Consider the following 13,316-nt stretch of genomic DNA (forward strand, 5'->3'; position numbering starts at 1 on the left):
AAAGGAAAAAAACACCCCCCAAGAGAGGGGCCTTAAAAAAAAAAAAAAAAAAAAAGAGGCGATCCAATGATCTGGCCAGACTGTGGGAGGCTTCAACGAGAAGACTAGGAGGGATACAGAGCTCCAGAAGAGTACAAAAAGTAAACCATTAACAACGAACATGGCTAAAGAGCCTTTCAAATTGTATTGATATCTAATTCCTGAAACAACACCGTAGGGCTTTGATGGAAAAATTGAACAAGATGACATTCACAACCTTTTAATATATCAAGTCATCAAGAAACATGATAAAAGCTAAAGGCCAGACATTAAGCTTCAGAAGGAATAAATAAAATTTATAACTGCATGTGCATAATTCCAAGTACTAATGCCCCAAATTGCAAATGTTCATTTTCACCATGGAAATCCCTCCCCATTCATGCTTTACTCTAGGAATACAAAATGTCCTCTTCTCAGTAATAGGAATAACAGGAATATTATATACAAATGTACACACACGTATCATTAAGCTTATCAGTGGTGATGTAACTAAAAGCAACAGCAAGAGACTGCAATGTCAGTATTTCTAATAGTTCGGCCTACTTGACTAAGGAAAACTCTCAAAGGAAGTGGTGGAAACCTCATGGTTAGAGTCACTTAGAATCAGACCACAAGGCACAATCCTGTGGCCTACTCCCTACCACGTAAGTGTGACCACTAGGAAAGTAAGTTCAGGTGAGCAGCTGTGGCTGCAGAGGCAAGGAGCCAAGTCAAACCACAGTGAAGAGTAACATGGAGGGTACTGATTCCTGAGCTCGGGCTAGTTACAACAGTGCTCAATTGGTGAAAAGGTGTTTTCGAGTTTTAATTTTTGTATCAATATTATCTTCATTTTTCTTCATATAGTTCATGGATTTTTTCTGGCCAACTTTCTTCTTTATTTGCTAGAGGGCTCATGTGCTCACCAGAAAGAGAGGGAAAATGAGAAAGTGCCCCCCATGGGGAATAGCTACCTTGCAATCCCTTTTCATCTATTTCTTCACCCTGTAGGGATGTAGGGCACCCACACACATCCTGGCATGTATTTTAAGCCACCAGGACTGGATATGAACCATGGCTGCCCATGTGGGATCTGGCTCCCTTACCTACTGGGCTATAGGGTCAGTCTTACAAGATGTTTTTAAAGGATGATTAGACAGTATCATTCTAAAAAACAGAAAAATAACTCTTTTTTAATAACAATTTTTTGTTTTGTTTTGCTATAAGGCGTGTGCACATGCCGGAGAGACAGAAAGCAAAAAATCACCCCTAGGGTGATAGCCAAGCCACAATTCCTTCTCCTCCATTCTCTTCTTGCAATTTTGGGCATGCATGCACACACACTCGGCAGGCGTTTTAAGCTGCCAGGTCCAGGACTCAAACCGTGATCGACTACATGGGAGTCTGGTGACATAACCATTATGCGATCTGCTGGTTCCAAGAATTTTATTCTCTATCTTGAGAGAAAAATTTGAGGGAACCAACTTTGGAACTTCTGATAGTTACTGGTAAAATAACAAAAACACAGGTGTCTGATATTAAGGAATTATTTTGTTAAATGAGGAATGGGACCTGAGAACTTAGAGATGATCTGGAGATTTCCAAGCCAAACAAATGCTTCCTAAAAAGGCTGCCCTGAGACTCAAACATTCTACAGAAGGATAATGGAGAGACTGGATGATTGCAAGCTGAAGGGCTGCTCGAACTCAAGAGGCCACATGGTCCTAAATGGCCTCTCCAGGTTTGAACCAGGATGGCTTCATTAGTTGGCAGTAGAATGATTTTGTGATAAGAGCATCACTAACTCCAAATTTATAGCATCCTGGTCCTAAGACATTCAAACTAAACTGGCTCCCTAAGTTTACTAGGCTGAATTCCTTGGGAATAAAGAACCTCAATTACTCAAGAAACTTCACTATTACCAAAAAAAAAAAACAAATGTTCCCCTGGAAGAATCACAAAGGTGACCACACTGGGGACTGAAAGGGCCATAGCTGAAACCAACCTACAAAGTTACTCACTTGACTCAGCACCTTCACATCTGGATCCCCCAACTTCACAAGTCAGACCTCCAGCAATATTACGTTCACTGGCAGAGTGAGGGCAGCCATAATGCACATCTGATCACGTTATATCCAACTTCTGCTCTCAGTCATCAAAATGCTTCTTTCTATTAGAAAGCAATTCTGTGGGGCACCAGGAACATGGTGTTCAAGAAACGTTGGGTTCCACATGACGGCTGCAGTTCAAATTCCCAGCCCAGTCCTCCTGAAACAAGTGCAAGTGCCCAGGATTTGACAGGCTGGAGGACTGGAGGAGGGCAACTGTGGTATGACCAGACCCTGTGGAGAATGTTCCCCTCTCTCTCTGAATCTCTCTCATGAATGTGCATACACATGAACGAATAAAGAAAAACAATTCTTAGGGTCCAGCAGGTGGCACTGTGGTTAAGGCGCTGGACCTTCCCACATGGCTGACCATGGTTGGAGTCCTGAGCCTGGTGACTTACTTTCCCACTTCCTCCCCCGCTCCTTGGTCAAATTTAATGAATGAATAAATAAAATTAAATATTTTTTTTAAAAAAGAAAAACAATTCTTTAAAAGAAAATGAAAAAGAACACTATTCAATGAAGGCAAATAAGATTATTTTTAATCTATCTGGCATGATAAAATAGTAGTATTATTTAACTTGCCCACCAAAATAAAAGCCCATACTATTCTTTACTATTTCCAATTAAATTCATACCTTCTCTTACTCTGTCCCCAATTACTAAAGAGCTTTATCTGGTCTTGAATCAACTGCCTATATTTCCTTGAAAGATTTATTTATATTTCTTGATGAAAATCAGACAATTAATTGCTTCTATCCTCAGATCCAGAAAACCACATATGTTGTCCTTAAACCCCAAACCACAAATGCTAAAGACTATGAATAAATGGAATGTCTATTTATGTCTTATAACTAATAAAGAAATAACTAGAGTCTTGCATAGAGAACAGTCAGCTCATTCTTGACCTAGCATCCTATTTATCTTTCTATTCTCAAAGCTAATTGCTTATATAAGCATGCCAATTTGCCTTGATTATAGGATTCTTAATAAATGAATGTTGTTTACATTTCACAAGTGTATTTGAATTTCACTCCAGGAAGCCAAGCTCAAGTCTTTGTAAGTGGTAAAACCCAAAGATCAAAGCAAAAAGCCTGCACTGAACCAACAAACAATTAGGCTTGACAATAGAGGCCTAAGCAAAAATACAACTGATTTATTGGTTGTTCTACTTCAGAATTACACCTCCAGGTCACTGTTCATTCTAAACCACCATATATGGAACTTTCTCTGCAAATTTTCATGATGGTAATTTGACAGTTATTTCTGAAACAGTTAAATAAGTCTCTCTACTATTCAATAGGTTTTGATTCTTCTCATCCATACAAGGGAACTCCAAAAAGTTAGTGAAAAAATGGAAGTACAAGTTTATTATGGTGCAAAAAAAACTTGAGATCTGTACATTTTTTTAATTTATTTTTTATTTATTATCATCATAATCTTGTTTATATTACATTGAATTGCATATAACTTTACAGTGTATTACATTGCTTTTTTAAAAGGGATTGCCATGCATGTCAGTCAATAGAGAGACAGTAATCTCCCCACTTCATCATTCAATATCTCATAACACACATTCTTCATGTACTTTTTTTAAGAGGTTTTTGCTATAGGATACATGTGCTCACCAGAGAGACAGAGAGACAGAAAGAGAGAAATAACACCAGGACGGGTGGCCATGACAAAATTCCTTCTGCACTCTCCTTTTGGGATTTTGGGCATATGCACACAGTGTGAGTTTTAAGCCACCAGGTTCAGGACTCTAACTGCACACCACCATGGGGGAGTCCAGCAATGTAACCAATTCACCATCTGCTGGTCCCTCCATGCACCTTTTTGAAGACCCCTCCCTTGGTCTTTCTCAACTTGCTGCTTTTGATTGATTCAAATATTCTGAAATTTTTTGTAAGCTCAATTTTGCCCACTTTCTCTAAATTTTCTTGTACTTCCTAAACAATCCCTTTCCTAATACACTCATCTCTTTCATCAGTTTTTACTCTTATGCTTGGTCTTTGCAGGAGGGGGATAAGGGGAAAAATACCTCCTCTAACACAGTGAGTCCCAAGCTGCGCTGTACATTCAAATCTCCTAGAGAACTTTTAAAAATTCTGATCAGACCAGCAGTTAGCGTAATGGCTATGTCACTGAACTCCCACGTAGTCGACTGCTGTTCGAGTCCCGGACCCAGTGGCTTAAACTCAAGCCGGGCACGTGTGCCTGCATGCCCAAGATCCCGAGAGGAGAATGGAGGAGAAGGTATATTGTGGCGTGACCATCCCCCTTGGGGGTGATTTCTCACTTTCTGTCTCTCTGTCTCTCTCTGTCTGTCTGGCGAGCACACACACCCTATAGCAAAAACCTCTCCAAAAAAAGAAAAAAAAAAAAATCCTGATCACAGGATTTGCCCAGATCACATCCCAGACCAATTTCAGAAGTTCAGAAAGAGGACGCAGGCCTCTGTAGTTTGTGAGGCTTCCGTGCTTTCAATGTGTAGCCGAGTGTGAGAACCACTGCTTTTCCTTACCCATCTCTTCCTGACCCTGCCTTAAATAAGGTTTTCTGCCAAACTGCCATGGAATAAAGGATTAGGGGTTTCTGGGTAAAAGTTAATCAAGACAAAACCTGAGACCAGGGAGGTCTGTTATTGTCACGCACCATCCGTCATACCTTAGTGTCCCAGCACTAGGCACATGTGAGCTATTATTGATACTTTTCCAAAAGCCACAAAGGCTTCAGGATAAAGCAGGCCATAGGCACCATCTCCTTCATTGGAATCAATCAACTGAGAGCACTCTTGAAGACAGTGGGGTCAACACACCTGCAGCTTTCAGCTGCACCAGCAATGGATACAGGGGCATATAAATGCAACGGAGCTTCTTCAACAGAGTGGGCTAAGGCCACGTGTGAAATAAGAGTCACTAAAGTCAGTTACAGGCTACACAGTAACACAGAAGATGTTAGGGGAATCATGGAAACCACAGAAACTTGATCCCAGAAACAATATGACACTAGAAAGTATAGAAAATTCATGATAAGGTACTCACCCATGAAAGCTGAGTCACCTTTTTTTTTTTTTTAATGTGTGAAAGAAAGTACTCTTCTGTCCATCAACACCAGATTACCACTGTACTTCCACGTAGGAACTTAATGTTTCCCAATTCAGGGATTTCCAGCCATCCCAGTCCACAGGAGTAGGCCTCATAACCACAGTCCATGAGGCGGCTCTCCAGCCTCCCAGACCTTACCCAGCCACTACTTCCAAATTATATCATAGCAGCTGGAAAGTGCACAGTCCCTGCTGCTATACTGCATAGGGCTCTAGAGAGGAGCATGGAGGAGAAAGATCACCCTTCAGTATGAACAGTACTTAAAAGGAACGACAAGAGATCAGGTATCTCTGTCACCAACATTGAAAGCAGGTGCATGCAGTCTCTCACAGAAATTATGACCCTAAAGCCAAGAGATGGACTTTTTTCTTTTGGCAGCAGTAGGGATAGGGAGGTGGAGGGTGTCTTTACATCTGCCAAACAGCTGCATAACTTTAGAACTTGTCTTACTTCCTAAATTCTTTTTTTTTTTTTTTGGAGAGGTTTTTGCTGTAGGGCAACATGCACTCGCCAGAAAGACAGAGACAGAGAGACATGAAGCAAGAAATGACTCCCCCCAGGGGGGATGGCCACGCCGCAATCCCTTCTCTTCCTTTCTCCTCTCAGGATCCTGGGCACATGCATGGCTTGAGTTCAAGATACCCGGTCCAGGACTAGAACTGCAGCTGACTACATCAGAGTCCAGCGACATAGCCATTATACTAACTGCTGGTCCCCTTACTTCCTAAGTTCTTCCAGTCTATCCTTTTTAAAGAATTCACTGCTTTGTTCTTAAAAGGATTTCAGGTACCCATACTTCTTGCAAAAGAGAGACAATTGTCTAGAGCCAATGCTTCTGTTATTAACCACTTTTCTTACATCCATTACTTGCTCAGGCATGAGGACCAGGAAACCCACTCTACCTTGTCCCTTGTCCTTATTTCCTAAGCCCTAAGCAAGAAAAAACCAGTACAGCTCACTAAGAACAAGTCCCTCAGGCAACAATTCTTGTAAAGTCAAATTAATTTCCAGAACATACATGGGTCTACACGTTTTTCCTTCCTTGAGCCCAGGAAGAACCAGGAGGAGTGACCACCCCAATCTGAGGTCTATAATTCTAGGCCTACAATCTGCAGGGGGCAGACTCACTTCAAACAGGGCACCTTTCAAGTCCCTTGCTACGAGGGGACTTTAAGAAGCTCATGGAAAGGGACAGGAGGTGGCACAAGGGGATCTACATGGGAAAGGTACTCAGTTGGAATCTTGAGACCTCTCTGAACAGCCCCTGATCCAGGCTAGCTAAGACTTGGGGCAGATCGAACCATGAAGACTTTTTTTCAGCGTTCACTTTACCTCTCACTGTCTATCTCTCTTGGGTGAGCACAAATGTCCTATGGCAAAAAGAAAGAAAGATAGATAGATACACCAGGCATGAGTGCGTGTGCCCAAGACCCTGAGTGAATGGAGATATGGAGAAAGTACCATAATGTGACCACACCCCATGGGGATGCTTTCTCCCTGTTTCTCTCAGGTAAGCAAATGTGACTTTGGCAATTTAAAAAAAAAAAAAAAAAAAAAAAAAGAAGTCCATCCATAGTTTTTTCCTAACGTACATTTTCCATGAACTATTTGAAGACCCTCAAGTATATCTTGGGCTGGGAAAAGCCTTCCAGGTGCCAGCGTTTCTCTTAAAACTCTGTCTTTAATAGAGAGCTGTCTTTTTGAAAACTCTAAATGTATTTTTTCTTTTTTTTTTTTTTTGAGAGGTTTTTGCTATAGGGCATGTGCGCTCACCAGACAGACAGAGAGAGACAGAGAGACAGAAAGTGAGAAATCACTCCCCAGGGGGGATGGTCATGCTGCAATCCCTTCTCCTCCATTCTCCTCTCAGGATCTTGGGCACGCACGCACACGCACCCAGCGTGAGTTTAAGCCACTGGGTCCAGGACTCAAACCACGGTCTACTACATGGGAGTCCAGCTACATAGCCATTACGCCAACTGCTGGTCCCTAAATGTATTTTTTCTGATGCTCATGCAACTTTCAGTCACTGACCATGGAAAATTTTACTCTAGACTACACAAAACAGCTACGCATTTTTCTACACAAAAGCTTCAAAATGCAAGGTCAGCTGATTACAACTTACTATGCTCTGGAAATTGTATACTTTCAGGTGCTATGACCTCCATCATCTCACAGCTATCTTCACATTTAGCTAAATTTTACTGCTATTCACAAAAAAAAGGAGAACGAAGGGCCCCAGGAACGCGTTTAACCTGCCCAAGCTGGTGCAGCTCCAGTGATTTTGGAAACCAGGTCTCCTGCCTCCCAGCCCAGTGCTCTCTACTAAACGAAAGGCAAAAGTCATCCTTCTCACCCAGGGATCTAACGGTGTGCATGTCTTTTCTCCCCAAATGTCATCAGTTCCCACTGTTGCCAGTCTCTCACAGAAACCAAACACATGCACAGAGAATACCTTCTGATCAACTTCTATCTAGACACCAAAATACATTCAGATTTTATTGGAATTACTAGGAAGAAAAATACACTCTGATGATGATGACACATAACAGCCCTGAGCACACATTCCCACTCTGAAGAATAAAAGAGCTCAGAGTTAACTGCCCAGGGTGAAACTGCAGTGTTCAAAGTGACCACACTCCGCCCTCTTCCACACCCTCTTTCCCAAAGAGAAGGACGTGAGAAAACACAGCAGCAGCAGCAGCGGATGGCCTTGCTGCACTCCTACCCATCCATCTGCTCAACAGACGTCACGGCAACTGCTCGCCTCGGAAGGTTTGCAAGGCAGCGACCTCGTGCAGTGGGAAATCAACTCAACTGTTAAAACTCGGCCTTCCTTGTCCCTTTCACAGGTGATTACATGTGGAGTGTACACACTGCGGTGACAGGTTGTCTCTTCCCTCTGATTTGGAAACCTTAAACTTTCCAACCAAGGTATTTCAAGCCTGCCTTGAAAATAAAAACTGAAGGATACACTTTTGGATCAAATCAATTTTTAAGTTCATGCCTGAAAATAGAAGAGCACAGTGAAGATGCCCAAGATTTGACAAGTAAAGAGAAACATCAAAAGCACCCCGCTTTAGTCAGAGAAATTTCTGCCAATTTTGTAGTATGAATCTTGCACTTGGCAGATTTAGAAGGGATTTTTTGTTTTGTTTTAATTTTTACCACAGGGCATGTGTGCTTGCTAGAAAGAGACAGGAGGGTGAGCGTGAAAGAGAAGATGCATGGCACATGGTCACACCACAATCCCTCTTTCTCCATTTTCTCCCTTCTGTCAGAATTTGGGGTGCGCACGCACGCCTGGCGTGTTTCCCAAGCTGCCAGGTCCCGGACTCAGTATGTGCAAGGGCTATGTGGGATCCAGCCTAACTAAACACCATGCCAAGAGCTGGCCCTAGAAGTTTAAGTTTGTATATTCTATCAGTGAGATAGAGAGACAGAGAGACATATAACACCCCAACTATGGTCTTGGCACACCTGCAGCCAGCCCCAGATCATGGGCACACAAGAGCCTGATGTGCTCAAAGAGGTCTCTGGACACAAAATCGGAACTTCCACACATAGGTCAGGCTCATACAGTGTTGAATTTTACCGCTGCAGACTGTCCAGCCCCATTAAGTTTTCTCCTGCTAGTCTTCAGTCTTTTTTGTTTGATTTGATTATTCATTTCCTTCCAGTTCTAGGCCTAAGGGAAACACAATATGATGGAGAGTCCAGAGGGTCCTAGAGAACAGTGATCTAAATCTGGGTTAAAAATCTCAGGTTAGTTATTTAGTAACTGTATGACTTTAGGCAATTCAGGTACTCATTATTTACACATGTATAATGCTGCTGATAGTTGGAGTTATTTTAGGCTCAAATGGGAACATGCAAACCTAGGACCTGCTCACAATAGGTACTCAAAAAATGTGCTTGCTCCCTCTAAAACAAAATCACATCAAACTAGGGGGATGGGAAGAGCAACTGAAAAGGAAATTGATTCAAATGATGTGGTTCCCAGTATCAAACCCAAACTAATACTGCCCTAATTACTTCCTTATCTGTCTTTAAAATCTGTCTGATAACTGATACTGCAGAGATACAACAGCTAAGACAGAGGACTTAAAACTATCATTTCTTCTGATGTTTAAAGATAGGACCCTTAGGTCCTTGATACTGGAGGACTTATTATTTTAGGTTGCAAACAGTAACTGAAAGCCAAAAATTAGTGAATATTATGGAGAGTCTAATGTTAAAAAGGTATTCTTGGACAAAGACCATCAGTTGTTCACCATACCGACCAAGAATCACCTTCAGAGAATCATCTCTGAAAATAAAGGACACGGGAGTCGCAAGTGTGGTGTGTGTATGTAAACCGACAATAAGATTATGTTTAATAGTGTAACAGAAACATATACCAATGTGCACACACTCACACAGCCATGTTATCTTTAAAACACACACACATCTATTTATCTGTTTATTTGATGTGATTTTCCAAGTCCCTAGGTTTGCTACTCAAACCTCAGTCAGCCATGTAGGAATCCAGTCCCTTAACCACCACACCACCTGCTGGCTCTGAGCCATATGATCTTAAAGCTCTATCTGAAAAGTATCAATAGTATAAGTATACAAATTCTTCAATGTATACACTAAGTCAGTAAGATTTTCCCTTAAATCTAAGCTTTATAATTATTTCTATAATAATGCTGAAGACAAATTCAGGGAGAGGGAGAGACTCCTTAAAAGGATTAAATATCTAGGATTTGGATTCCATTTTTACTTGTCATTACTTATGGGAAGTTCAGTAATTCATTCTGTTCCCATGAAAATAGACTACCTTTACCCCTCCAATAATCTTAATTCAGAAGGCTTTTACTCTCTCCTCTCTTCTTTCCATTCATACTGATTTTATTTATACAGTTTAACCCATATAAATTTACGGGGACAGATACAGTTGTTGAGTAAGGTTGTTCCCTGTTAAGACTTTCCTGCCAAGAAATAAGGTGGACTCTGTTGTTTTAATTTTTATTTACTTCTCCTCAAGGCTTTAACTATCCTAAAACTAGAGATTGGGAGGACTTGTTTTCCTAGCCTGAAACTGCTTATTAATTATAGATGCAAGCCATACTTACAATGAGGTGCTTGTACTTTTCTTAAAGCATTACTATCCGGTTTTCCTCCCAAAACACATGTGATCTCTATTATATAAGAAAACTGGTATGGGACCAGCAGTTGGTGTAATGGCTATGTTGCTGGACTCCCACGTAGTCAACCATGATTCGGATCCCAGACCTGGAGGCTTACCCTCACACAGGGCGCATGTGCACGTGTGCCCAAGATCCAGAAAGGAGAATGGAGAAGGGATTGCAGCGTGGCCATCCTCCCGGGGGGTGATTTCTCGCTTTCTGTCTCTCTGTCTCTCTCGGTCTTTCTGGCAAGTGCACGTGCCCTATAGCAAAAAAAAAAAAAAACTCTCAAAAAAGAACACTGGTATCAATAATGCCAACATGATTCCCATTGACCAAGGGTAGAGAATTCCTCCACACCTGTACCTAAAACTTGGCCTTCAGGATTCAATGGCTTGAACTGAACTGATTTCTTAAATAATTAATGAAGAAAAGCAAAGTTGAGAGTGTTGCACTTACAAATTTAGAAAAAAAATGACAAGAAAAAGCATCAACACTTTCTACTTCTACCAGCCCATAGAGATGATCTGGAGGGTTTGTTTCCTTTTAACTCCTCACAGATTTTCCAACAAGTGGAGCTGATGAGAATAACCAAGATATCAATGTCCCAACTGGCGAGAGAGCCCCCAAGCTAAGACATTCCCAAAAGCTCCATGTCTATTCCAAACTAATCAACACAGTATTTTTTGGTTTTGTTGCTTGACAAGCTTAGGCTATTGTAAACAGTTTTTAAAAGAACTGTATCCAGTAACGGTGTGTGATACACCTTGGAGTGAAAGTAGCCACCACCACCACCACAAGGAGCTTGTGATGTACAATCATAATGTCCACACACTACGTGTGAGAGTACTAGCCCTAATAGGAACGCCAGTCCACCATGCTAATGATGGGACATTATTTTTTAAAGATGAATTCATCACATGTGGTACTCATCTGTAGGGTAACTGAAAGCTCATGCAAAAAATGCTATTCCAGTGGAGCAGAATTTAATTGCATTACTGTTATTATTATGGCTGCTGCCTGGTTTCCGTGTCATTGGCTCCACCACAAGCACTCAGAATTGGTCAGACACTCAGACACATATACGCCCCACCGTGCCACAGATGGAGACGGAAAACCCAGAACCAGGAAGCAAGAACCATGTGCGGCAGGAAGAGGATTTTGAAGAAAAATGTTAGTCCCTGGAAAGGCAGGTCAAGCACGCACCCAGACTGCCTTGAGAAGTAATTAAGCCTACGCTGATCCATTTCAGTGTCCCATCTTGCAAAACGGTGGGAGCAGCTGTGCGAGATCACAGAAGATGCAAAGTGAGGCGGGCAACCTCATCTCTCTGAGTGGCACACCGGCATTTCCATATGGCGTGAAAAAGCCTGTGGCCTCCCAAACAGCACAAAGCTAACCTGCCACCGGCATGCGACTCCCCGCACCAGAACAGCCCCTCTGGAGGCCCGAAGGGCGTCCAAGTGTCCAGACCTCAAAAAGTCCATTTTGACCTAGTACTGGGTCTTAAAGTTGCTGGGTACACGCCGCAGCAGGCCGGCACGAAACGCTGGCCGCCTCCCCAAGTTTGTTCTGCTGCAGTTTGTAGCGTTCGGGGTGACCAGTAGGACAGGGTTACTACAATAGTTTGAGGAGTAAGACGGGTCCTAACCTCGCCGCTTCCCTTTCAATATTCCTTAAAATAAGAGGCTGGCACACGAAAACGGCCAAGTCTGGGGACCAACTGCCGTACACCCCTGACTGGGACGGGGCGGGGGCGCCACACCCTCGTGAGCTCACAGGGAGGCCAGCCCCGGCTGGGAGGGGCCCAGAAACTCGGTCCTAGCAGAAAAGGGCGACTGAAGGGAGTCCAGGGTCTGGGATGTGAGGCGCTGGAAAGCTGGGAAAAGCGGAATGTGGGAGGGGACGGGGTACTTGGCTGGGAGTGCAGGGGGAGGGAGGGGTCGCCCGTGCAGTCAGGACAGCTCGCAACACGTTCCCGAAAAACTGCACATTTTTGTGGTTAAGATTTAAGACCAAAGAAAACGCGCTGAGATTCTACCCGCCTGGGGCGCTTCTCCCCCGCCTAGGTTTCAGACGCCCCCTTCCTCCTGTGGGGACAGGGACGCTACCGCGCTGCGGGTGTCCTCTCTTTCGCTTTGGGGGGTGTTCACCGCAGCCAAGCAACGACATCCGCCCTCCAAGTTCGCCTTCCCCGCCGCCCCGCGCGTCGCCCGCGGCCGGCCACATGCGCCCATCTGCCGAGAATCCCGCAGGCCAGGGGTCGCGCGCCCCGAGGTCTGCAGGCGCTCGGAGTGCGAAGGTTTTCAAACACACACACACACACACAAAAGCCTCGGCAGCTTGTGGCCCTCTCTTCCCACCTTTCCTTCACAGCCACGCCGCACCTCCCCGGCACACGCGCGGCGAGGTGCCTCTCCCGCCAGACAATGGGTTCGGGACTGGCCTGGCAGCCCACCCCGAGCCACCGGCCCCATCCTGGTACTCGAGAAGACAGAAAACGCGAGGTCTCCAGAGGGAGCAGAGAGGAGTGAGGCAGGGGAGGCCACAATGGGGAAGGTGGGAGTCTCCCTTAGGACCGGAGCTCGCGCCCGGCTCGGGGCGTAGAAGAGGGGCGGGGGTCAGCAGCGCCGCCCGGCGCGGGGCTCCCGGGTCCGCGTGCCCGGCTTCTGCCGCGCACTCACCAGCACGATGGCAAACCGCTCCTCCAGTTCACCTGGCTCGGGCATCGGCAGCTTCTAAGGCACGTTGTGCGCCCTGAAATCCGTCTGCTGCGAATCCATGCTCCCCGCGTTGCCCATGTCGGCGGCGCGCCGGAGCCGGGGGCTGCTCCGGGCCCCTCGCGTCCGCGTCGGAAATCAGAACAGCTCCCTGCGGGCGGCCCCCCCGGCGAGGGCCGCCCGCGGATCCCC

At 44.4% G+C, this 13,316-nt stretch overlaps 1 protein-coding gene across 1 annotated transcript in view; it reads right to left on the reverse strand.

Moving 5' to 3' along the window:
- The window catches only part of FMNL2 (formin like 2), a gene marked incomplete in the record, with an annotated part of 348,552 nt that extends 335,260 nt beyond the window's left edge, over positions 1–13,292 (reverse strand). Inside the window, 1 exon segment of the mRNA XM_027775349.1 lies at positions 13,089–13,292. Within this exon segment, the coding sequence (XP_027631150.1) occupies positions 13,089–13,133 (45 nt within the window).
- Between the last annotated feature and the right edge of the window lie 24 nt (positions 13,293–13,316).

This window comes from Tupaia chinensis, unplaced genomic scaffold (assembly GCF_000334495.1).
Source record: "Tupaia chinensis unplaced genomic scaffold, TupChi_1.0 Scaffold000549_1, whole genome shotgun sequence".
Classification (NCBI taxonomy): Eukaryota; Metazoa; Chordata; class Mammalia; order Scandentia; family Tupaiidae; genus Tupaia; species Tupaia belangeri.